This window comes from Camarhynchus parvulus, chromosome 1A (genome assembly GCF_901933205.1).
Source record: "Camarhynchus parvulus chromosome 1A, STF_HiC, whole genome shotgun sequence".
Classification (NCBI taxonomy): domain Eukaryota; kingdom Metazoa; phylum Chordata; class Aves; order Passeriformes; family Thraupidae; genus Camarhynchus; species Camarhynchus parvulus.
In genome coordinates this window covers 64,027,209-64,053,273 of record NC_044586.1, presented here as the reverse complement: position 1 = coordinate 64,053,273, position 26,065 = coordinate 64,027,209, and the positions used below count along the sequence as shown (strand labels likewise).

The 26,065-nt window shown below is 45.2% G+C and overlaps 1 protein-coding gene across 3 annotated transcripts in view; it reads left to right on the top strand.

Annotated features, from left to right (window-relative positions):
- CAMK1D (calcium/calmodulin dependent protein kinase ID) overlaps positions 1-25,620 on the top strand; it is a 221,187-nt gene extending 195,567 nt beyond the window's left edge. Inside the window, exons 7-11 of one of the 3 annotated variants that reach the window (XM_030959829.1) lie at positions 2,571-2,683; positions 4,381-4,459; positions 13,237-13,324; positions 14,470-14,608; positions 21,666-25,620. In XM_030959829.1, coding sequence (XP_030815689.1) covers positions 2,571-2,683; positions 4,381-4,459; positions 13,237-13,324; positions 14,470-14,608; positions 21,666-21,712 — 466 coding nt within the window. In that variant the 3' untranslated portion in view covers positions 21,713-25,620. Of the gene's footprint in view, positions 1-2,570; positions 2,684-4,380; positions 4,460-13,236; positions 13,325-14,469; positions 14,609-15,346; positions 15,564-17,990 lie in introns of those variants that run through there. The other 2 variants (XM_030959827.1, XM_030959828.1) reach the window with 2 other exon arrangements.
- Positions 25,621-26,065: the final 445 nt, after the last annotated feature.

Genomic DNA, 26,065 nt, shown 5'->3' with positions numbered 1-26,065 from the left:
TGCCAAGGTAATTAGTACAGTGCACATTTGAAGAGAGTTATTTCTCTCTCCAGAGCAGGCTGCCAGTGCCTCAGCATGCACAGCACTGTCTGCTTGCCTTCAAGTGCTTTATCAGAGCACTTTGGGTTTGTCTAAGGAAAGTGCTGAGGAAGGCAAGAAATTAATGAAGGGCTGTCAGGCTTCTTAAATGCAGCCCCCTGAGTCCCACAGGGAGGAGGGGACAGAACAATGACTTCAAGTGGATCTTTTTTCTTTTTTTCTTTTTTACTTCATTCTTTTTTCTTTTTTCTTTTTCTTTTCTTTCTTCTTTATTCTTTTTTCTTTTTTCTCTTTTTTTTTTTTCTTTTTCTTTTTTTTTTTTTTTTTTTTTTTTTTTCTTTTTTTTTTTTTTTTTTTTTTTTTTTTTTTTTTTTTTTTTTTTTTCCTCTTTTCTTTTTTTTTTTTTTTTTCTTTTTCTTTTTCTCCAACCTGGGTATCTCTACCCCAGTGCTCATCCTGCCAGTTGCAGTGCTGGTGTTGTCAGCTCCACCATTTCCCCTCAGTAAACACCCAAAATCTTGAGGGTTATGACAAAAGAGGAGGAAGGAGAAAATCAGTTCATGTGCATCCCACCCCAAGACTGTGGGATGTGAGCACTGATAATTATTACACTAAAAGAAGTAATTTATAAGCTCTTCACAGATACCAGTAGAGCTGGACGCTGATGTGGATCAAGTCTCTTCATTAAGCCACCAGATGTTTTTCCTCTGTTGTGGCCACATAGTGGCTTTTTGGCATTTGCTAAATTCAGCATTTTTAGGGACCCTTCTCTTACACCACCTGCACCACGGGGTTCCCAACAGGAGCACCCAGCCCCAGGCACCAACAGGTGCCCATGAGGTGGGTGCACCCCTGCTCTGGACATACACACTTGTCTGGCAGGAGGTTCTCTTCCTGCTTTGATAATGGCACTCACCCAGTGGGACACAAATGAGGACTGGCTCATCTCTCTGAGAAAAAGAGAGAGATTTCTGGTTCAGCTGAACCACAGTGGGTTCATCATCATGCTGCAAATGTCAGTGGAGTTCTCCCGGGTCAGCCTGGCTGTGACGCAGATCAGCATCTCAGTATTTAAATTATTTATCAAGCACACTGGCTCTGCAGAGCTAACAAACCATTGCTCCTTTCACCCTCAAGTGTTGAGTTGGTTAAAATAACCTCCAGGGCAGCCGGCTGGCTTTGGGTTATAAATAACTCAAGTATTCATTTCTTGCAGTTTTCCCCCCTTGCTCTGCTGCTGTTTCTGAGCTAGATCTACAGTCTGTTTGTAATTGCTCTCTCCAATTAAATGCTTTATTGAGGTTGATTGACTCAGAGTTAAAAAAAAAACTGTAGGAAAAATATAATTTCAATACCAGCAAAGCATGTGGAAGAATGATTTAGACTACAGACCAGTGATAAGAGGAAAAAAATGTATCATCTCTACACAGAGGCAGGAAGGGCTGTTTAACTGTGAGCAGGATGGGTTTGCTAAAACCTTGGGCCAGCCTCAGAGGTAAATCTGGCACTTTGCAACATTGCTGTTAAAACTTGAAGAAGGGCTGTCTCTGCTGGCTTGTCTGTGCAGAGTGGGACAGAATCCTGCCTGCAGCACCAGCTGGGTGTGAGGGATCTCTGACACACGAGTTTTATCGCTGCACTTGCTTAATGCAGTGCTAGATGTGCTTTCCCCACATCCAGCCCTGTCCTGCTCTGCAGCACTGGGAGGGTGCATCCTGGATGGATTAGCTCAAACTAGACAAACAAAGTTCAGTGTCCTGCTTGGCTTTCTTGGTTTTATTTTTTTTTTCTTGGTTTTTTTTGGGCTAGGTTTTCTGAGAAATCTGACTATAACCACTGAAAACCAGGACAGGACTGTTGTCAGCCTCAGGCAAGGCAGGCAAATGGATGTGGTCAGCAAAATGACTTGCAGGAGTGAGAAAGGGAGAGGCTGTCCCTGTGTCTGCAGCAGCAGCAGGTCCATGTGCAGCCCTTGCAAGCTCTGCTGCAGTGGTGCATGTGCTCCTGTGCATCCTCCTCTCTGTGCCTGGGGACACAGAGCCCAGCACATCCTGCAGGTGCATTGTGTCCTCTGCCTGAAAGCTCTGCAGGGCTCCTTGTCCTGCTCTGCATCAGGTCCTCTGGATGTGCTGAGGGATTGGAGGGACTGATGCTCTGTGGATGAAGGGTTTAGCTCATGAAATCTCCTCTTAGCACTGTGCAGGAGAGGATGGCAGGGGTCATGTCTGTGTAATGAAACCATTCCTCTGGTTGAACACTCAAAAGCATGCAGAGAGAGGCCAGGATATCTGCATGAGGCAGCATGGGGTCACCAGGTTTCCAGGCAGAATTCTGCTTTGTCCAGTCCCAATCTCCAGAAGTGGCTTTACATGTCCCTGAAGAAACTTCTCCCATGGTAGCACTTGCCCTCTTGAAAACTTACTGGGGCAAGCTTTAAGTGAGAGTTTCTCCTTCTTCTCCCTCCCTCCTTCTTACCTTCTGGGCAGAGATGGCTCCAGTGGTCACCTCTCTCTTTTCCTGCTCTCCCTCAGGCTCTGTGGATATCCCCCTTTCTATGATGAAAACGACTCCAAGCTCTTTGAGCAGATCCTTAAGGCAGAGTATGAGTTTGACTCTCCATACTGGGATGACATCTCAGAGTCTGGTAAGTAGCTACTGCTCTTTAAATTTAAATGCAACAACCATGCATGCACCTGTGCCCATTGCATGCATCCCCCCCTGGGCATGAAATGCACCCTCCATCATGTGTGGAGATCCTTTTGACTGACAACCAGTGGGAATGTGCATTTCTTTTGGCTCAAATAGTCATGGGAGTTTGTTTCTGCAGCAGACAAATTAGGTCTGTCAGTGACACAAAAAGCACTAAAACATATCTGAAAGAGCAGATAAAGATGGCAGAAGACTGTCCCAAGAAGAAAAAGCAGCTCAATTTCTTCATTGTGTCCAAATGAAAAGCAGATTGTTCATGTGCCATTAATAATAAGGTGGCAAATGAGTTTGGCTCTGTTGCTGATACTTCACTGCAGCTCCAAAGCAAGTCCTCAGTCTGTGCAGCAAAAACCCAAGAAATTAATGGCTTGCAAATGAGGCAGGTGAGCAGATCCAGACACTGGAAGGACTGTCCATGTGGGTGGATGTTCCCCACCCAGGGGACATTTAACCCATAGAACCCACCTGCCCCTGCTCCAGCAGCCTGGCAGAGGGGCAGATACCCCAGATGTGTTACAGTCAGATGTTCCAAGGGCTTCTGGCTCCAGCGTGGGTCTGTGTCTAGGGGTGACAGCAGGGGACATTCAGCCTTGCACCTGCAAGTGTCCCTGACACACTGTTTAGTCTCCAAGAGGTCACCCAAGCTCAGTGTCCTTGCTCTGTCCAGCCCAGGGAAACATCTGCTGCTTCATGCAGAAGAAGAAATGAATTCTAGGAATATTCCATCATGTAAAATATCCCTATAAATACAGTTTTCTGATTTATTAGTGCTACTGATTGAGGCAGAGGAGATAAAAATTGAGTGTTTTTATTATAAAGATGATTATATATTTTCTTATCTCCCCACAGAGAGCAACATTTTATGCTGCTTACATCTGCAGTCCAGATATCATTGTGATGGATTGCTCAAAAATACATGTGATGAGAAGTTTTTTTAAACTAATAAGGATTTTCAGAGAAAATATGAAGGTCTGCTGGCAGACCCTTCTGTCTCATGGGGGAAAGTCCATCACCTAAATCAGCACAAAGATTTTCCTGCCATATTTGGCTTTGCTGTGGCTCCTTCAGCTGCACTGTCCTGAAGCTGCTGGACGCAGGCCACGCTGCAATCTCTGTTCCCTCAATTAAAAACACACTGCCTCCTGCTCCAGGGAGTCCATTTGCCTTGCTCAATCCCTCCTAAATAGGCAACATGGCCTCACAGCTGTCCACTGGAATGAGCAACGTGAAGCTCCTCTTACTGTGGCATCTGACCTCCTCCCTCTCCCCTAGCTGCCCAGCACATCCAGTGCATGTGGCCACATTCAGACCACTCAGATGATGCAGCACGTGGCTGACCAGGGACCCAGAGCTGTGCACTGCTGGCTCTGAATTATCCATCCCACTCCTAAATACCTGCAGGAGTAGATGCTTTCAGCTTTTATCTGGTACACTAAATAGCTTGGGTTTGGTCCTAAGTCACCTCGGTTCTATCTATACTAACAAATGACAAATGACCTAGAGCTGTTTTCTTGTACTGTGGCCAGATGGCATTTGGTAGCCTGATCAGTGCTGTTGAATGTGGCAGCAGAACTGGGCATCAGCTCTGTTGCTTTCAATCATTCTCTCTTTTTTTTTTTTTTTTTTTTCTTGCTAAAGACTTCATTCGGAATTTGATGGAGAAGGACCCCAATAAAAGATACACGTGTGAGCAAGCAGCACGGCACCCTTGGTAAGCAGTGCTCTGAGAAACCCTCAGGACACAGAGCACCTTTTTACATTCCTACAAGTGGTTTTTCTGTCACATATTGTACTGACCTCTACTACATAACTCTGAGCTTTTATTCTTACAACTCCTGCCTTTGTCCTCCAGATTTTCCTGGAAAACTGTAATGGACTTTAATCTCATGCACCAACCTGTGTAAGGATTAGTAAAATGCTGAATTATGTATGTTGACTGTAGTGCAGCAGTGGGATGTGCCAAAATGACTGAAGTGCTTAAAGTCAAATGATGCCTTTGCATATGGGTGACTTCATCAACATTTCCCAAGGTTTGTGTAGCTGGAACAAGGGTGACTCATGTACTTCTGACCAGCCCTGAGTGACTGAGAGCAGCATCCCACACTACCAGCTGCACCCACACATGGGCTCTGGATCTCTTTTAGGGTAGGGAATATTATATAAGCGAGGTGAGGTATTATTTTTGTTGTTAAAATAGCTGCAACAGAAAAGAGTTAATGGCATGACATTTTCACCCCAGGTGCGCATTACACTCTGTTTTTTTACTGTCAGAATTGCCCCAAATGCCACTTCCTTTTGCATTGTCTGTGCTGCAAAAAGGAAATTTGAGACATGAAATCCCACTTTTGTGAGATGAAAAAAAATCCCAAACTGGTTCTAAATGATACTGACCTGAGCCTCAGGAAATTAAACAAGCCAGTATTAGGAATACAGAATAAACAATGAGAATGCAGCTCCCAGCAGGGAGTGAGGTGACCATTTGTACAACTCAGAGACAGATTTTCCAAAGCCTTACGTCCAAGATACACAAAATGTAAGCATCCAGCTTCTGGCCCTGCTACATCTGTGTTGGTGGCTGGAGTGCAACAAAGAAACGTGGCACTTGTAACACAGCTTCTTCTGGGCCCTCTGAAAGGAACAAAATGATAAAAAGTGTTTTCATTCCTTTTTTTGTGTGGTTTTGTTTTTTTCTTTTGCATGTCGTGGCCAAGGGCCAATGGAAACTCACAGGCTGCTACATAATTCATACTATTTTCCACAGAATCCAATTTTCCATTTAAAAACAACCCCCCAAAAAGGTTTTTTTTCCCCATTTCTGTGGCAGGGGGTCTTCTTCTGCCAGCCTGACTTTGCCATCCAGTGGTTCATTTTCAAGACTTCAAGTTCTGACAGAGCAAAGCTCAGAGTCAGCCTTTGAAATGTCAGACATGCAAATGGCACTGCAGAAGGGAGGCTGAAAATATTCACCCTATTGGCACTCCACACCCTGAATCCACCTCCCTTTGACACAGGGACAATGTGTGCCAGGGGATTACAGGACAAAAAGGAAAAGCATGGAGGTTTCCAAAGCTGTGGATAGCTTCAGGCCTGCCTCTGTCCTCCCCAGAGTGCTCATGAGCAGCATTCCATGCCTCATTCCCCCTTGCTCTGGAGTGCTCCCTGTAACATGGACACTGCAGTTATGGCCCTCTCTGCAGAGATGGGCAGTGATTTTTTGTTTTTGGAGGCTTTGGATCCTGTAGTGATAAATGCCTTTTTGGATAATCCTGGCTGCTCACCCAGATGTTATTTTGGAGTTAGTGGTAGGATCTCCTTTTGCCAAAGCATTGCTCAAGGAGCATTTTCCACCCAGATTCCTTATGTCAGGAAATAGTGAGGGTTTTGCTATTTCTTTTCTCATTCTAGCGATTACATCTGCGGCAGTGACATCCTTTCCTTCTCCTGGAAGGGAGGGAAGGCTTTTTCAGTGCAGGAGGAAGAGAGTTCTGTGCTTTGTCTCAGTGGTCAGCTGTGTCCTTCTCTCAACCTGGGCATATTTAATTTTCCAGCAGCTCCAGGCCTGAGTTCCTCTCTCTCATGGTTGCATTCAGTGTTGCAGCAGCTGGAGACAGGGGTGCACATGTGCAGCCAGCAGAGAGAGGCCACCACAGCTTTTGGATCCTCCCACAGCCCCTTTTCAGCTGAGCATGGATTTCACATCCCCGATAACTACATCACCTTCCGCAGTGCCAAGAGAGCATTTTCTCTGTGAGTTATCACAGGACAGAGGTACCTGAAGCTCTTGGCTTAGTGGGAAAAGATGATCAGAGAAGTCTGAAGTGCTCCCATAAATTACATGTTTTTGCAGAGTGTTTGCACTGCAAGCAGCCCTTGATGGCTGCTCATAAAAGGTATTTTTTTCTTGTCTGCACAATCAACATAACTGGAAAAGCATCTTTGAACCCTAGTGTTCTTATGAAGCAAAATCCTGATTCCACTGAGGCTAATGGGAGTTTTGCCAGACTTCAGTGAGATTTTGGGTTTGTCTCCTTGTTTCAGCAGCAGAACACAGGCCTCCGTGGGTCACTGTTGCTGTGCAAATGGCAGATAATTAATACAAATATATGGTGAGGTGGCTCCATGTAGTAACATTTTCCAGCTTTCCCTTTCTCTTCCTCCTGTGAAGTCTTCCTGTGCAGTATCAGATCATTGAGATTTTCACAAATTAGGAAGAAATCTATCAAATCACGAATAATTAACACATATTTTATAATCTGATTGTGCCAAAAGTCGTTAACTGTGCATGACATGGTTACCTGGCTATGAGATTTTGTTGTTTCAATATGCAGTATTTGTGAAGAACAAACTGATTCTAAAACACACCTTCTATTTTAATCACTGTGTTTTCATTAAATCCTTCCAAACAGGGCTTGCAGGAACTGGATCTTGCAAGATAATACATTTGTGCCTTTAAGGTTAATAATATCTTTGAATTTTGGGAAATTGCTCCAGAATAGACAGCTATTTGCATGACTAAATGTTTGCACAGGATCAGACCCTAAAAAAAGTCAGTACTTCTTCCCAATGGCCCACTTTTCTGCAGTGTATCTGCTCACCACATGCCTGCATTTATGTGATGTCTGGCTATTTATAATCAAATGGCCTTGGTAGGGGGATGGTGTGTTAAACTCAGAGCTGGCAGAAAAGGAGGCTAATAATTGCAGTGAAGTATAACAGCAGAAACAGTACAATATGTGAGACTCGTTGGGATAATGAGTCCACCCCTGTGTGTCCATTTATTCAGATTTCTCCAGTTTAATATACAGGTGACTTATGCTTTCCACTGGAAAAGTTATTTATTTTATAATGTATCTTTCAGTGAGGTTTGCACTGTTTATGGGGTGTTGCAAAGGTGCAATGTTCTGCTTAGCTTTTCCCACTGTGACTTTTCAAAAGGGACATGGAAAATGAAGGTAACAAAAGAATGGGGCGATTTTGCTGCTGCTTGATACATTTTAATGTTTCCCTGCGTCATATTAAAGACAGCAATTAAATTTATTAAATATATTGCCATGTCAGAGCCCACATCCTGTTTAGGGCAGTGCCTCAGTCTGCAGTGATTAGGGGGGAGCAGCAGAAACCTGAGGACCTTATTTTTCCAGCTACAGACTTACAGAAACATAGAATATCCTGAGGTGGAAGGGACCCTCAAGGATTATCAAAATGTGCTCCCCATCAGGTCAGACCCAGTCCTGCAGAGCCAAATTCAGCCTCCAGGCTCGGATCAGAGGGAAAGAAAACAGTGCTCAGAGGGTGAGGACAATGTCCAGCACTTAGGAAGCTAATACAGAAGGGCTGCCATGAATTTATTTACTCCATCATGCATTAACCAAGTGAACTTAAGTGGGATTTAATGCTGTGTGCTGAAGGCACTTACAGCACCAAAGGCAATTTGGGGCATCCAAATTAAAGGGTGATGGATTAATTGCCTCCATGTAGAGACTGTAAATATATAGACTGTAGAGGGGAGAAGGAGCTTGTGGCGCCAGTTGGACCCCAGTGTCTGCAGGTAGGAGGGTGGTCCTGGCCTTTCCCCACTGCCTGTGCAAAGGGAGAGAGGATCCTTGGGATGTGCCAATGTCCAGCCACACCCACCCTGAGGAATCACAAAGCTCTGGCAAGGGCTGAGCCTCTGCAAATTGTGACCATGACTCCAAGTGTTTATTGTGTGCCAGAGAGCACAAGCCAGATAATAATTTCCACCCAGGGAAAGGACATGGTTTACACAGAGCTCCGTTCTCAGACAATATTGTTTGAAGTGTGAAAAGGCCTTCCTGAAGGGAATTGCTGATGTTTACAACATTAAATCAAACTCTTATCGAGTTCATCCCCACACTCTATTTATTTTGGAACATCACTGATATGGTGTGTGTGTATTTATAGACATGCATGGATGTGTGTGTGTGTGTGTACATGTAGAAGAGTTATGATCCCTCAGCACTATCCATCACAGCTAACTCCATGTTTCCTGTCATCATACTCAGGAGTATTTCCAAGCACTTTTTGGCCAGCACAGCATTTGAGTTGGCTGCCTTCAGAAGGAAGGTTCACAAAATAATGGTAGATGAAAGGCTCTGCCTGCCATTGTGGGCAGGGAGGATGAGGGAGACATTTGCTTGCAGCATGCTAATGAAGAACTGTCCAAAAGGAAATTTGCTGGTTTTGTCTGTGTTGGAGGTTCCTCTCAAAGCTTAGAAGTGGTATGGCCAGATAAATTGGTGTGATAAGTTTGAAGTCATCTAGAGAGCTAAAATAAATTAGATACTATGAAATAATATTTGATCATTAGATTAGATTCCTCTCATGTGCAGGATTAGATTTGTTACGGTTATTAATGAGAAATACTCTTTTTAGCTTCAGTGGATGTGTTTGGGATGGGGAGTCATCATTCTTGGTCTCTTGGTATCCATTTCTGTACATTGAGACAGTTCTATATTTAAAACTGGATGTAAAACCAGCTTCAACATGAAGTTCCCCAAAGCATTGTCAGGATGCAGCTGCTCTCAGGTGCTGCAAAAATGGGAATCTGGAGAGAAAATCCCGGTTTCACTTAGACTAATCAGTCCTTGCTTGGTTCTGGGTGATGCTCAGCAGGATAACAGATGATGCATTATTCTGATTTGTTTAATTTTATTTTTGTGTATGTGTGTGGTAGGTAGAAGCAATGTCTTTTACTGGGCCAAGTAGAACAGTTGGTAAAAAAAAAACTTCAGAGTTGACATAGTTAACTTCAAAGTTAACTGCAAAGCCAGAAACTATTGTTCAGGACTAGATAGGCATCGGTCTGATTAGCTCAAGTTGATTGCAGTTTCTCAGTGAAAATGGAGCTGATTTCTAGAGGCAAAGTATATGTTGTGCTAGAGAGAGGGAGAAAGAAAGAAAAAAAAAGAAAGATACTAAGGAATTTTTGTCCTGAAAGGAAAAATTAGATAGTTTATAGCCTGTGGACTTGGACAGTTAGGGAAATGTGGAAGGGAAATTACAAATGCACTAAACCCGGTGTCTATTAATTACATTCTTTCTCTGCTCAGCAAGGGAACTAAAGTTCATGATTAAATATGTTTGGTGTAGATGTGAGGATGCTCATGATAGCCACCACAGAGTAGATCTGTGTGCCCAAACATATCTCATTTTTCATATCTACCAGCTGAGAGTACAAAACACGTGACTTCTCCCTGCTCACCTCCACCTCTCCATGTCCTGAAACCCCCACATCTGCAGCAAAGCACCAACAGCGAAGGGATGATAACATTGCTCTTGTTTTCCTAGAAGTAAAACTATACTATAAACACTGTAACACCACAAGTATTTCATAAAAGTTGCAAAACCCTCCAATTGCAAAAAGCAGTCTGAAAGCACAGTGCTCATGTTCCAGCATCCCAGGATTAACAGGGTAGCTCTTCAAAGGCGCCTTGGAGAGCAATCCCACTGCCAGCTCTGGCAGCTGAGGCTGCATTCTCAGCCACACCATGCAGCATGCCAGCACGTGTTTGAACAGCTCCTGCTGCACTCAATTAGCCCCAGCAGTGCTGTTATTTTGCCCTGATTAGAAACTATCATCTGCAAGGTGCTAATGTTGCTGAAGAGACCTGAGGTGTAGGATGGCTGCAGTGCTGCAGCATCTGAGGCCTTCACAGGATGTCTCTCCATCCCCTTGTGAAGTAAACAAATATTCTTCTGCCTATCTGGAAAAAACTCAAATACCAAGACTTTTTTTCCTGGAATTACAAGAATTGCATAGTGAACACAGAGTTAGGGGTGGTAGAAGGCAGTTTGTGAACTATTGGAACCAGCAGTTTCTTACTGAAACAACCAGCATTTCAGAAAATGATCCCTAAACTAAAAATAATAATAATAAAAAAATAAACTCTATTGGAGCTACACACCCAATCAAAAGCTTCATATTACAAAAACGTATTTTCAAATCCTTGTGGAAACTGGCAAGAACAATTTTCTGGAAGAGCTTGTAAGGGCATCATGCCCCAGGAGCTTGTTCTATCTGTGTTTCCAAAATGAGATTTGACAGGTGGGCAACAGGATCTGTTCTTATAGAGTTTGTTAACCAACTTGTTTGTAAAGCAAAATGTCCTTTGCAAGTGTAAGTGAATTTTCTGTCTTGGTCTCTTTGATCAGTTACTGAAGGGATGGTTTGGCTTGTAGTTTCTTCTGAGATCTGTAGTGTGACAGCCAGTGCTCCCAGCTGGTGTGTGCTGAGGGCACCTGCCTTCACCAAGGAGGTGTTCTTGGACAGAGCTGAGTGCTCATCACATTTTGGAGTGGCTTTGGCTAATCATGCACTTTGCATTCCCACCAGGAAACTCTGCTAGGGCCTGTCTGGGAGTGTGGACTGCTTGGGATCCATCAGGGTCTATGCTGAGCCTGGCAATATTCACTGTGCAGGACAGAGGATGGAACAGTGAACATGATGCTTAACCCCCAGATAGTGCCTCACAAAGATTTTGGTCATCTGGCCCCAGTGGGAAATCCAGGAAGTCCAACTCGCCTTGCTGTCAATGGGAAAGGTGATCAGAAGGAATCATCTTCAAAAAAAGATCTGAAGATCATCCAGTTTTCAGCCAAACACCTCCCTTTCTCTATCAACAGCACAGCACCCAAGAGAGGAAGTCAGGTGCCATTTGGGAGCTGTGCTTTGCCCAGTCCTTCTGTCTGCTTGAGGCAGAGGTTCCATGGCAGTGAGACAGGGCCCTTCCCAGCTGGGTGAGCCCTGCTCCCTCCTGCCCACAATCCTGCTGGCTCCAGCACTCTTGAATAACCCAACAGAGATGAGCTCAGTTACTACAGGGTGGGATTGGTGGGTCTCCACTCTTGGGACATGAGGGTTTAGTCCTTCCTCCCAAGGGTAAATCATTCCTCCCATCTCTCTGGTGAACATCCTGGGAGATTGTAGTCAGCTGGAAGGAGGGCAGCAATTTGGAGAAGGCTGTGCCAAAGATGTGCCAAGGACATGAAGGCAGAAAAAGCAGCATGTCCTTAGAAGAACATGTTTGGAATGATCTGGGCCAAGGGAAAGGGGTGTCTCCAACACACAGGACACATAAATGGAAGCAGCAGGCTGGGGTATGTAAGCAGAGTTTTTATTTTAAAAGCACAAAGCAATGCTGCCATTCTGCTGCCTTAGTTGGAAAACAGAGAAAGTTTGGGTGCTGCCTTTGAAGGAAGATGTGGACTAGTTGGAGAAAGTCCAGAGGAGCTCACTAGATCAGAGGATTAGAAAACATGAGTTATGAAGAAACAGGGAAAGAATCAGTTTGTTTAGTCTAGAGAAGAGAAGACTGAGAGAAGTCATGATAACAGCTTCAAATATGTGAAAGGATGCTTCAAAGACAAAGGGAATAAACTATTTTCCGTGTCTTCTAGGAGGTAGTGAGGCACTGGAATAGGATGCCTGAGGAGTCTCCATCTTTCCAAGATCTTTAGGGACTGGTTTGTCAAATATTTGTCAAAATTATTTTGACAGAGCTGGGGTGGACAGAAGGACTAGATGACTGCGGAGTCCCCCAGACCTTCTGATTATCCTGCTGGAGCTCCTTAGACTGAGAGACTCTGGTCCTGGTGGATTATTAAATTTCTTATCATTTTTTATTGCTAATTCACATTGTTTTTCTACACTGTGGCTAAAAAAATTAATTTCTGAAAGTATCACATACAACATACAAGGCAATATGTGCCTCCTTGCATCACCTACATTAGATGGCAGTAATTACCACAGCACATGGCCCAACATCAGTTCACTGCAGTGCCTGCTCTTCCAACAGATATCATGCCTTGAGGAGTTAAATGAATCAATAAAATCCCCTTGAAATAACAGAGTTTAGTGAAGATTTGAATGTATCTTAATCTGTTAAAGAAACTATGCAAGATCAATCAATTATTTTAGGTTAAGTATTGCTCAGCTTAAGCTCTTTGTGCAGCCTGTGCTGCTTCAATGAGTGTCCATGACTCTGCTTTGCTGTAAATCTACATTAATCATGATGAATGACTACTTACATTGCAGGGTGGCAGGAAAATCTCCAGTGCAAACAGAAATCAGACAGGTTGGAGTGGCTCTGGAAGCTTCTGCATAGCTGAGGCTAAAAGTAGTCTCAGCCTGTTGATGTTAAATCTTTGGATGTAAAGGGGAAAAAAAAAGGTAGAATGTTTTCATCTGGGGCTGTAATGGTGATAGAAAGCAGCCATGCACCAACAAAATCAGCCCATACCTCTTTGTGGCTGCCAGACTTACAAACCTTATCTACACTGGCTTTTATTGCCCCAGATTTTCCACTGCAGCTGCCAGCAGAGACAGCCATGGGAAGTTTGAGCCCATCTGTGAATGAAATCATTGTCACTGCAGGTGCAGTCACACCTGCGAGCAGGTGTGGGGAAAAAGTAAGAGTGTTCAAGGGGAGGGAAAGATCTCTTAAAGTGTGCCTGCTCTGTCCATTTCAGGATTGCTGGAGACACAGCACTCAGCAAAAACATCCACGAGTCGGTCAGCGCTCAGATCCGGAAGAACTTTGCAAAAAGCAAATGGAGAGTAAGTGCCCTGTCCTGAGGGGTGACACTGACACTGACACAGCTCTGCCATACAGCCATCCCTGCAGCAGGGTAGTGCTTTTGTGGCCCAAAATTGTGGTCAAAATGGTTGGTCCAGGCTTAGGTTACATCGCCCTGCAGGGCCTCTCATACAGCATGGTGTTTGCCAAGTACCAAATATAAAGAGTGTGAGAAATGGGGCTGGGGTTGCTCATAGCTAAAGCACCTGTGGTTTTTGGTGGACTGGGGTCAGCACCACGCAGGGACACAAAGAAATGTGTGTTGGGGCCAGGATGGGTTTGTCAAATATGACTTTCTTGTATCTCAGAATCTCTGCTTGTCAGAGTGACTCTGAGATACGTACAAGCCTCTTTTTCCCAGCCTGGCAGTCAAAGAAGGAGTCAGGATTTTTCTGTTCTCGTTCTCAAGGTTGTTTTTTATTTCTTATCTATAACATTTTTTCTCTGACTCGCTGAGGTCTGTCTGGCAGGTCAGGTTGAGGCACACTGCCCACCTCAGAGGTGGTGTTATCTTTTTATACTCAAAACTACAGATACATTATTTACCATAACTTCCCAACACCTGTCACCTATGTTAGACAGTGAGCTTCTACTCTAAGCCAATCTAAAAGTGCCAACATCACCCAGAAGATGGAGGCCAAGAAGAAGGAGAAAGACTGGACATGCCCAGATTCCTCCATCTTGTGACCCTGAGCCCCATTCTAAAAACCCCAAAAATCTATTTTTCACCCTGTGATAAACTATTATTCTACTTAAATTCTCTTGACTTGTAATTCTTCATGTAAAGGTTGGTAATTATTTTTCCATGGGTCAAGATCAAAGGCTCAGGGGTCTTGGGCTCTGTGCCAAGGTCTCTGAGCCCCCCAGGCAGGGGCTCGAGCCCTCCAGGGCAGCCAGAGGAATTTCCTGGGTTCCAACACTTGTAGGCTGCTGCATCCCAGCTGAGCCCTAGGACAACAAAGTTTTGATAATGCACTTCCTACTTTAAAATCCGTGAAAAATTTGAAAGACAACAGGCTTATTCCCATCCTGGCACTCTGAGCAGCCAGGAGAGGATCACAAGCAACCCTTCTGCCTTCAATTTTTTTTTTTATTCTCCATTTCTTTCTTGCCGTGTTTCCTGCAGCAAGCGTTCAACGCCACGGCGGTGGTGCGGCACATGCGGCGGCTGCACCTGGGCAGCAGCCTGGACAGCGCCAGCGCCAGCGTGTCCAGCACCCTCAGCCTGGCCACGCCGCTCCCCGACACGGCCACACGCAAAGATTGTGAGTAGCCAGCATCCTGGGAGAGCCCAGAAAATCCACGGGATCCCCGTTTTCCCCCCGACCCCCCAGGCTGCAGTCCTCGCTGCCCATAGGTTTGGCTTTGTGCAAGCGGGTGGTTAAATTGAGGGTTTGAAATGGGCTGTCATTTTTGGCTGGCGAGAAAAATTGTGTTGCAATTTCTAAAAAAAAAAAAAAAAGATGTTTTAGCTCGGTGATTTTTGGGAGAAAATCACAGTTTCTTCTGGAGAAAAAGGGCTTCTGCTTGGGAAAACGACCCAGAGCCTCACAGCAATGAAGCTTTGTATTTGGTTGAAATTTGAAAAAGTTTACTCAAACTATTTAAGTTTGAGTTTACAGTATTATGATAGGGCAATTTTCTTTAAAAATTGCCTTACTGTCCATTTCCGTGGAGAAGACTGAGCCTGCCATTCAAACCCAGCTTCTCTCCTAAGAATCTGGGTCCAAGTTAAGCTCCTGCACGAAGAGCTTTGAACAGGATTCAGACTCTGCACCACTGTGGGACTTGGCTCTCTGCCACATTTGTTTTGTGCTGTAATTGATATTTGCAAACTGCCCACTGGACTCAGATATTTGGGATATATATTTTTTCTAAATGCCAGGGAAAGGGACGTGGCAGCAAAGGGATTATTTGGAAGACAGAAATGCAACCTTTGCAATGAAGCCTGTTTCTTCTCTGGCTTCTGAGCATTTCTTTTTTTCTCTCCTGTCCATCTGTAGATATTTTACATCATGAAATGGAGGAATGTGGACTTTACAGTTGTGGGGAGTTACTTTAAAGTGCAACACTAAAAAGGAATGCTTTGCTGTGGACTGAAGTAGTCATTTCTAGACTGTGCCTTGCACTATCCTGTTGCTCAGGATGGACTTTGGATAATGCTGCTCTCTGCTTCTGCCACCCCTGCTTGCCACCCCCTGCTCCTTGGTGAGGACATTCCACCAGCCACAGTCCTGGTGGCTCTGTGTGGAAGCTGTTTCCTCTTGCTGCCATGGGCAGTTGTGGGTGGTTTCCCCCACAGCTGGTGGGAGGTTCTGCCTTCTGGGTACCCTGTGAGATAATTTTTCAGCCTGTGCTGTGGCTGAGCCAGGGGAGAGCCCCCTTCCCTCTGGATACTGGGCCTGGTGGGGATTCATACCTTGTGATGCCCAGCACCAAATCCTACAGCTGCTGCCAAAAAACCATCACTGTGCTCCTGGCACATACCTGGCACCTGCAAAGGAGTGATGCTGACCATCCTCAAAACACTTCTAACCATGCACTGGCCATGCAGCCGTGTAGAAAACCCCCTGTGTGGGAGAAACATCCCCTGGTTTTGGTTCCTGTTGCAGTTTGGCAAGGCTGGACCCCAGTCAGGTCTAGATCATCTGATGAATGCTTTGCTGCTAAACTGGTGGGTGATAGTGCAGTTAAACTGGTGGGTGATTAATCTCCATCCATCCATTTGATTAATCTCAAATGGTGTTAATTAATGGCAATCAGTAGTCTGAAAAGTGTTAAAACATGTGTGAACAGAAAGGATGGGAAGACAAAGAAATCTGTTTAATGACTACAGAATCCTGTGCAGAATCCAACCGTATTTTGCAGTGGTGAAGCCAACCAGGACATGAAGGATTAAACCAGATGTGTTAAGATAGGATGAGTTTTTACATGCCAGAAAAATACTGGAAGATTTCCAAGCATCCCAGTTAAAGTCCAGCTTGGCAGACAATGCAGAAGAGCTTTTCTTCTCCAAAGAAATAATCTTAAGAGTTAGGAGATGCTGGAGCCCCAGAGAACCAATGAGGAGAGCCAGCAGCAAATACAAGGAATTAAGAGGGATCTGACATATCAAATACATTCCACCCAGTACCTCCTGATAGGAAAAAGGAAATCTCTGAGGTCTCTCTCCTAGCTCTTTATTTCTCAGCAGTTTTCTCTGGGTACAGACTCCTTGCACAAGAAAGATCCCATGCAGCAAGTTACATGATCCAGCTGTGCCACCATTACACAATAGAATGCTGCCTGGTGCTATTAATAGACACTTTTTGAACTCTCCAAATAGCTTCAAATGCAGCAGTTTCACATCACTGAAGACAATTAAGTACAGCCTTTGCCTGACAGTAGATTATGTCAGGCTGCATCCAAACCCTCCTGTAGCAGGGCACAGCAGAGATCAGGCATTAGGCTGGATTGTGCTACCTGTCAGGAAACAGGAAAGGATTCCTAAGGGAATCAGCCAGGATTTCTCAAGCATATTGGCCTGATTCTCAGTCCATGGCTGGTTTATTCAATTTAGTCTTAACTGGACTGCCTAGATTATCTATAGGTCCTAGAGCTCTGTATTTTTAAAGTACTAGATAAATTGCAGTGTGATGCCAAGTGGTGAAATGTCAATGGGAAATGGAATGTGGCCAAGTATAGGTACAGCATAATCCTCCTTGAGATTGAAATGCCACATTGAAGCATGGAAAAGTAGTTAAAAGCCCCAACAAGTATCGAAAAGGTCTTGAAGGGTCAAAAGGCCAAACTTTGGTCTGAGAATATATTAATTTAGGTTTCATCAATCCTTTATTCGCCAGTCTGGAAAAATGAACTGTATTTCTAATCACTCTGAACCTGCATCTTATCAGAGCAAGGCGACCGTGCCAGATCCCCACCTAACAGCTTTTGTTGCACCAGAATCCTGGTACTCAAGAGATGCTCAACCTCAATCAACCTACATCTCAGCTGGAAGCCCTGGAGACATGCCAGCAAAGCCTGGAGCAATGTGAGCTGTCGCTAGAGTGATGTCCAAGTCACACAAATTTACATTCCCTCTAGATTTACTGGAACTCAGCAATGAATTTGACCCACTGTACTTCTTTATCAGCAGCTTCCCAGGAAGCCCAGGGAACTGTGTTTAGCCCAGGTGCACAGCTCTGTTCATTTAGCTAGATGGCCTTGGTGTGACATTTAATCATCTTTAACATGCCCAAGAGGAAATTATTCTGAACAAGTACAATGCTGGAGGGATTTTTGAACCCTACAACTCTTTGTCTTCAGCCCTGGAACTGTAACATTGGTGTGGCTGAACTGAAACTGGGCCTTGAGTCCCTGAGATGGTGTGCACTGCTGCTGGTGGCAGTAGGTGAATGACCAATGGGCAGAAGATGCCCTGTGGAGGTACCCAGCCAACCCACCACGGCAGGAAGAGCAGCAGCCCCCTCTCCAGCTGCAATCCTCTCCAGCAGCCCCCTCTCCAGCTGCAATCCTCTCCAGCAGCCCCTTCTCCAGCTGCAATCCTCTCTGCTCCACAGCACGCTACGAAACAAACTCAGCTTCTTCGCCCAAGCTCCCACCTCCAAAAAATAACATTTCTAACTGTCTTTCTGGCTTTCCTTTTAGGTATGTCTCCATCCACTCTCTGTAGTTTTGTTTCATCTGCTTCTTCAGGCGTTTCTGCGGTGGGAGGGGACCGGAGACCCAGAGCCACCACAGTGACCACGGTGCACACCGGCAGCAAGTGAGCACGGGGGGCTGGCAGTGGCCTTGGCACCACCCGCCCTGCTCGGCCAAGGACTAGAAGAAAGAAGATTTTTTTATGGCCATATTTTATACTGCAATTCTGAAATGTTTCATTTATCACAAACTGCAACGACTCCAGGAGGAACGGAATCTAACAGTCTCTGGTGCTGTACATATATATATACATATATATATATATATATATATAAATATATATATATGTATGTGAGTCTAGCAATGTTCTAACTAATGAACACTCATTCTTTCCCCCAGTGATTTACTCTTTTCTCAGTGTAGGTAACAGTATATGTTGTATTTTTTTTCCATTAACTACAAACATCTCAACTGGATTATTTAAATAGAAATACTTTCCTGAGCATATTTTTTTCTTTTAAAAATTACTTCAAGTAATGTCCCTCTTCCAGTTTGCTGGGGGATAGGCTATTTCTGTAGGTAGGAATTGGCATTAACTTTGCAACATGGGAGGATTTCAATGGCATGCCATTTCTTGCTCCTCAAATAGGACTGCAAGTCTGTCTGGCTTTAGCAGAGCTGTTACTGCTCAGATTAAGAAACTGCTGCTTTCCCCCACATCCTCCTCATTGAAAGCCATGGGGAGAATTAAATTGCCACCAGCTGGGAGTCAGCTCATCCCTGGCCTCATTCCTGCATGCTGGGGATCAGAGGAGAGGCAGGTACAGGGAGTCAGGCAGGAGCTGACCAGAGCTGTGCAAGGGAAATGACAGAGCATGGCCTCATCCTGCAGCTCCCATCTCCTTCCAGTCACTGTGTGCTGTGAGCAGAGGGGAAGAAAAGGAAGATACAGGGGTGGGAATCATCATCCCCTGCCACTGATTTGCTCAAGAAAGATATTTAATTCACCAGCCTCCCCACAGAGTGCCCTCTGGCATGGGGTGCATCCAGCCCAAGGGCTTCATGAGAGAGATTCCCAGCACCCACAGCTCCTTGGGGCTTTGCCTGGCATTGCTGATGCTCAGCACCTCCCCGAGTAGCCAAAAGTGAGGAGGGGAGAGGAGGGGTGCTTGAAGCCCTCTGTAAAGCACTGGCAGGTTCTTAGGTGCAAAGTGCAGGATCTGGTGTAGGATCTGATCATGATCAGGATGAGGATTGACACAGTGCTGAGCTGGGGAAGCAGGACCTCACTGAAAGGCACAGGCACAGCTGGCAGCAGTGGGGCCACTGGCTCTCCCTCCTCCCCAGAAGCTCATACACCAAAGCAAGCCCAATTTACCTATTTTTTAATTACTGAATGCATCCAGTTCCCAGGCTCTTTGTGCTGGTGCATCTTTCAGGAACAGCCTCCACAATGCTGCTGTGCATTAAAGGAGCTTGAAACAGAGAGGGGAGCAAATTTGCCCAGTTGCTAAAAGGCTCCCTCCAGGTTACCTCAATGAAATTCCCATCTGATTTTGCTTTGAGGAGGTGAGAGGGGAGGCAGAGGCAGAGGCAGATGCCCTTCACTGGGCACTCTGAGCCCCTCACATCCCAGACAGGTCCATCCCTGCCAGAGGCACAATTCCCTGCAGCATGCTTTGTTGCCACACTTGCCTCCCTTATCCTGCACAAGAAATTGTGAAAGCCAGTCACAGACAGAGCTGAATGTATCAGGCAATAGTGCTTGTGCTGGGAAAAGCCATAAGATAGGTATTTTTCATTGAGACTTCTATATCCTGCTCCAGCTTTGGTTGACTTCACACAGCACAGCTGGGATTTCATCCATTTACTAAAAAAACCTTGGGGGAAAAAATGCTGGAAAATAGGTGGCAGTGACTCTGTTTGAAATAGCCACTCCTTTGGTGGCACTTGGAGCTGTTGCACCAAGTTTCTCTAGTTTCCTCTGTGGTAAGCTGCTCCCTGTTTTCAGAGGGCTGTGGCACACCTGAGTGAGCTCTGGATGCGCCCTGTGCACCCCAGTGTGCTGAACCTGGCATGGGTGCTCACACAGGGAAGACTGCAACTTCAATTTCTCATTTTAGGAAAGAGAGCAGATACTGAACTGTTGGGGGTTTACAGCAAGACTCCATATAATTTCCACAGTGAGGACTCCTGACCAGGATTTGGGCAGACTGAAGGTCAGGGGGTCTCCTTGCTGCAAGTCACACTCCTGTCCCCATACCCTGGCCATTGCCACCAGGCACTTTTTATTGGCATTTACATCTGAGCTCTTTATGTCTTGCTGCAAAAGCATGAAAACACAAGTAGAACACAGTTTAAACTCAGTCTAAGACCACTTTATTTTACCAGCCTGAGTAAGGAAGTTTTAGTTTTGAGAGACTCCAACCCCAAGAAATTCAAGGTATTTTGAATCCCCATGACTTCATAAGCATGGCTGCCCTATTCTGCTCCAGTTGCAGGCTGTAAATAGACAGTCTCCCAGTCTGGCATCAGTGGAGTTCCCCACATTGACACACCTGCAACCAAAAGCAGGATTGAGTTAGGGAATAGTTTTGTCTCTGCAGAGCAGTTTTAAAGGTTAGGGCTCAAATGTTCCCTCTGCACCTCCTCTTCTGAAACCTGAGGTCTGGTTTGAACTTGACCTCAGGAGTTGCTGTGGCCACTGATCAAAATACAGCATCCAAATGAACCGTACAGAAAAAAGAAAAGCAAGTGGATTTCCATCTCCAAAACAAAGAACAGTGACAGGAGAGAAGGCAGACATGCTGTCCTGCAGATGGGGGGGTTCCCATGCACTGGCTGCCCCTCCTTGCTGGGTGCTTTCTGTGTTTGTTTTTTTTTGTTGGGAGGGCTATTCTTTCCTTCCATTGTTGGAATTAGTGTGATTTGGTTTTGTTTCTGCAAGTAATAATCTGCCTTGGTTGTGTAATTTGTCATCATTCTCTTTGGCTCGCTATCAACTGCTGGGATCATAAGATAAGAAACAGAAGCACTTATGAGCAAAATTGTTTCTTTCTGCTACAGTTTTGGTGGTGGGGAGCTCTTCTTTGGTATGAGTGAAACACAGCTGGAGACCTGACCCAGGTTCACCAAATGCTTAGAGATCTCTCCTGAAGCATCACGTGGTTAAAACCTCCCAGTTTAAATCTGGGTAGATCTGTTAACAGGGGGGACTGGGCAGCACCCAGGCCACATTTATAGGGGAGGGCTGGAGACATTTGCCCCTTGGCAGCACAGCCTGTTAGGGCAAACACTCCAGCCTTGCTTACCAGGGATGCTCCAGTGCTTTTGCATGTCCTTCCCCTGCCCCAGCCTGCTTCTGCTCAGCCACTCTCACAGGAGAATGCAAAGGTAGAGAAAATAATGTGGGCATGGGGGAAAGGCTGAATAGCCCCACAGTAGAAGCTTCAAAACAAATCCCCAGCTGGCCTTGCTGTGAAGGACAAGGTGCAAAAATCACTCTGGGCTCTTTTCCAATGAACTGTCCTGCTAAACAATCTGTGATTTGCTGCTTGCATGAGGACTTCAGCCTGGACTCTGTTTGTTACCCTTTTCTGCTTTACTTTACTGGTACCGATGGGTTTTTCCTTTGTAACTTGTTTTCCTCAGCTCCTTCCCCTTCTTTTTCTTTGCTTGCAGCTTTGATTGTTGATTTTTACCTCCAGAGTCACAGAGGCCATCTCTGATGCCAACAGCAGTGCTCTTGCTGGGAAAACAAAACAAACAAACAAAAAAATCCAGAAAAGCTCCAGCTGGCCCCTTAGCCTGCAGAAGAAGTTGTGAGGACAGGCTGCCCGTGAACTCTGCGAGCTGAAAGTCAGTATTGCAGTGGCAAGGGCTTCTGCTGATGATTTTGCATGTGACTTCATTCCCAGTGCATCCTAACTCTCTGCTGGATCACCCCTTCTGCAGCACAAAATGGATATTGGCCCTGCGACACGGCTGGTGGGGAAGTAGGAGTGTGGGGAAAACCTGGCAGTGTTGCTTTCCTGAGACTGTGTCACTCTGTGCCACTCTGCTGCTGCTGCTCTCTCCTCTGTCCTGGTTGCTGTTGTACAGGTGCCATTAGAGTAGTGGGTAAAAAAAAAAATTTAAAAAAAAAACCAACTAGGATTTTACCTATATTTTACCTATGCCCTGTGTGTGTGTTATGGTTGTGGTGCTGAAATAAAACCAAGAAATTTGGTTCATTCCTGACACGAATCAAACCACAAAAAGGGGTGTGATCCCACTGGTAGACATCTCCATGTAGTTCTGCTGTAGGCAATGAATAGGGGTTTCTGCTGTGCATGTGTCCTGCATACCTCCATGGCTATTGACAGTATTTTTTTTTTATTACCAGTTATTTTGGGTCCCTGCCTGGTTCTGATGAAATTCAGGTCTTGTCCTAAGTTTTTTTCTGTCCCAGGGCCAGCATAACCTCTGATCTCAGGCTTTTCTCCCCAAACCCTCTGCAAACCAGAACATGGGCCTCCAGGGTGCCCATGAAATGCAGTTGCAGCTGGCCCCAAGGTTGTCCCCTTCCTATTTTTAGGGAAGCAAACCTGCAGAGAAAGCCAGATAGCTTTCAGCCATTGGCAAGCAGAGAGGATATTGCCCTTTGATGTGAACTTGGCATTAACAAGATCAGCTCTAGGGAAACCTGTGCTATTACTTCCTCCTGTGATAACAGCTCCAGCCCTGAGCGGCACTGAATGAGCACCAGATAAAAACACCAGATTGACTTTGCCAGCAAGATCATGCAGGCTATGGCCTGTTCCTTCTGCTCTTTCCAAAGAATCGGGATTCATCTACTGGCAAAATAAGTTTCTAGGCTGAGCCCCAAGGTACAGAAGTAGCTTCCATTCAGCATATGGAAATTCTCATTTGATGCAATTATTCCTGTTCTTGCAGCCATGAATATTTACCTGTCTGAATTGGGGGTGAATGCATCCCAGAAATTAATAATGGGAAGGAAGTTTTGCCTTCCTTATTGTGCTTATTTGCTCCAGAAACTCCAACACTCATTCAAGCAAAAAGCAGAAACACACACGGAGAGTACACTATCCAAGGAAAACAGCATCAAGACCAAGAGTGGAGGATTAGGTGGCAAATCACTGTCAGCAACGGCTGAGTGAGGGAACAGCAACCTGCTCACAAACACTGCATGAACCCTTACTTCCCCTGGTAAACTAGTCATCCCATATTTCATGCCCAGCAGCAAGTTTTACCCAATGCCTTTTGTTTTCCCTCCCATCCCTGCAGCAGGGTCCTGCCTTCCCAGCCTGTGGGGTGCTCTGCTCCCTGTGACACACGTGTGGCTTTGTGGGTGCACCTGCACATTGTGGCCCCAGGGGTCACAGATCCCTCCAGTGGGTCATCAGGAGTTGGTCCAGGTTTTTTGGTCTGACTTTGCGTGGTTGGGTCAAAGCTGTGTAAATAGTGTTTGTAGCAGAGGATAGAGGCTCTCTAGCCTGGACTCCAGATTTCAAAACCCCCTTGCCCACCACAAATAGTGCCACTTATCTGTCCAGGTAGCTTTTTTCTCCCCCCTCCTCTTCATGAATGCTAAGGTCAGTGGAATGGCTCTTACAGGTTTTCCATCCTCAGAGTGGAATCAGGGCATGTGTGCTCCCAAGCATTGTGGCAAACACTGCTGAACCAATGATGGCATCAACTGTCCAATAAATGCATGATACTGCACTGCATGTATTAAACTGCTGCTCACTGGTTCTGTATTTCCTGAGCCTTTTCTTTATCCACATCAACCCAACCTTCTCTCTGAGGGAGTTACTTCCATGTATTGCTTTTAAATGACTCAATGTATCTGTAACTCAAAATCCATTGTTAAGTTGAAGTAAATGCAAAAGCTGATGTTTTGTAAACAAGATATACTGCAAAGCCTGGTAATGTATTTTGTCTTTCTGTTGAGTTCTGTGCAGCATGTGCAGGAAGAGTCACCATCCAGAGCAGCTTAAAATTAGGCAGCAGTCACATACACAGATGTAGAAGCAGGGAGCTGGGGAGGTGAGAATCCCTTTTTTAATACAACACTTACAAATTTGATCTGCATCAAAAATTCCTTCCCTGGGTCACTAACTCTCAGAGCTGCCAAGAAACATGCCAGTGTGTCTCTTTGGGTTTTTTTCTTTTTTCCTTTTGGTTCATTTTTCCTAGAGAAAATTCAGATTGGTTCACTCAATTCTTAGTATTTTTCTCTTCCTGCAAGATAGTTCTTCTCACCTGTTGCAGAATGAACTGCATTTTGGGGACCAAGATGCTGTGATCCTTTGCCTGCACAAAATAGGGCAGAGAGCTGAGCTAAACTATCCCATCCTTCCCAAAGCATCACCACTTAAATACTACCATTTAATCCCTGACCTCCAAATAATACCATTTACCCATGGAAGAGTTAGGTGTGGTATTTTTCCTTCTTCTACATGGAAACCATGCCCTTGCCTTCTCTTCCCTTAGTCATTGACCCATTTTCATCTCTGCTGGTCTTTCCAAGGCAGGGTACAGGATTGCTCCAGCCCAAACCTCTTGGGGGCATCACCTGGGCTTTGGTCCCAGCTCCTGAGTGGCTGCTGTGTGGAAAATCCTTGAGTTCTCAACACTCAAAGCAGAGTCATCTGGAAGGACTGGGAATTGCTCTGTGGTCCTGGCAAGGGCATGCCAAGCAGCAGGTCTGGGGAGCAAGCACCATCCTTGGAAAATATTCTCCATGGTGGCCAAAAACACTGAGAAGTCTTGAGCCCCCCTTCAAGGCTGGTGCTCAGCCAGGGCTGTGGCATTGCCAAATCACTGTGTGGCAGCACAACACACCATCAGTTACAGCTGTAAACCAGCCTGGGTTCAGATTGCTGAGGCAGCACCTGCTGTGAGGCTCCATGAGGAGGTTTCATGTGTGCTGTGGGTCCTGGTGGGTGGGAGCTCCTAGGGGGTTGCTTGGAGCAGCTCTGAGCTTTTCCATCTCCCATCTTGCATCCCCTGAGCCCAGCATGGCATCACTCATGCTGTCTTATTAGATCAAGCATGACCCCTAAAGTGAAGAGGGTGGAAGGTTGCAGCTCAGTTGGTGTGTCTCATGTTTTGGTCAACACAACATCAGTGACCTGGTGTACATTGACCTCTAGTTGAGAAACAATATTTTGGCCCATTTGGGCCTTTTTTTAGATCGATATTTTATTTGAGCCAGAAAACAGTGGGAAAAAAGAGCCTAGTCTGCCCAGAATAGTGACTCCCCAAATATCCCCAACTGCAAAACATCCCTCAGTTGACTTCTAATGAAAATGCAAGCATGTTTTCTACAAAGGCTTTAATCTTAATCAAGGAATGTCAGTGTGCCTAATATTGCAGGTCTTGTGATTGATAACAAGTTCATAACAGCATCCGTGTCCAAAAAGAAGGGAGAATGTGTATTTACTCCATGCATGTATTAAGGCATTGCAAAAGTTTTATCTGTAATGAGTTTGCAGTTCTGCAAATTGTTCATGGGGCTACATCGCAAGTGGTTCTCTGCCTTGACAATCATGTATACATATCAAGATTTCTATCATAATGACAATTTAAAGGGATGACTAATTGTTTTCCTCCAATAAATCCAATTAAATCAGCCTGATGTGAAGTCTGGTGATTTTGAGTGCACGAGCCTCCATCCACATGCAAGAAAAGGAGTGAATAATTTCTGTGGCTGCTCCACTGCCCTGTTGTGTTTTATCAATAATGTCTCTTTATGTCCCAAAGGAGAATAATAAGATTTTCTGTCTCCCCAGTTCACTCCATAGGAAAAGGAATAAAAAGGATGATTTGTCCTTTGGATGTTTCCTAAAGCTGTCGATGGAAATGGTGTTGAATGTCAACATCTGGAGACATGGCTGTCTCCTGGGCACTGAGAATATCTGTGTAGGGCTGGGGAAAGCACATGTACTTGTTGGAGACTGCTGCATGCTTGAGTTGGTCCTGGTGACTTACACACCCTATGGTGGGAATCATCAAAGGAGACAGGATTTTCATCCGTGAGAACTTCTGGGTCCTTTTGCAGTCAGCCATGCTCTACA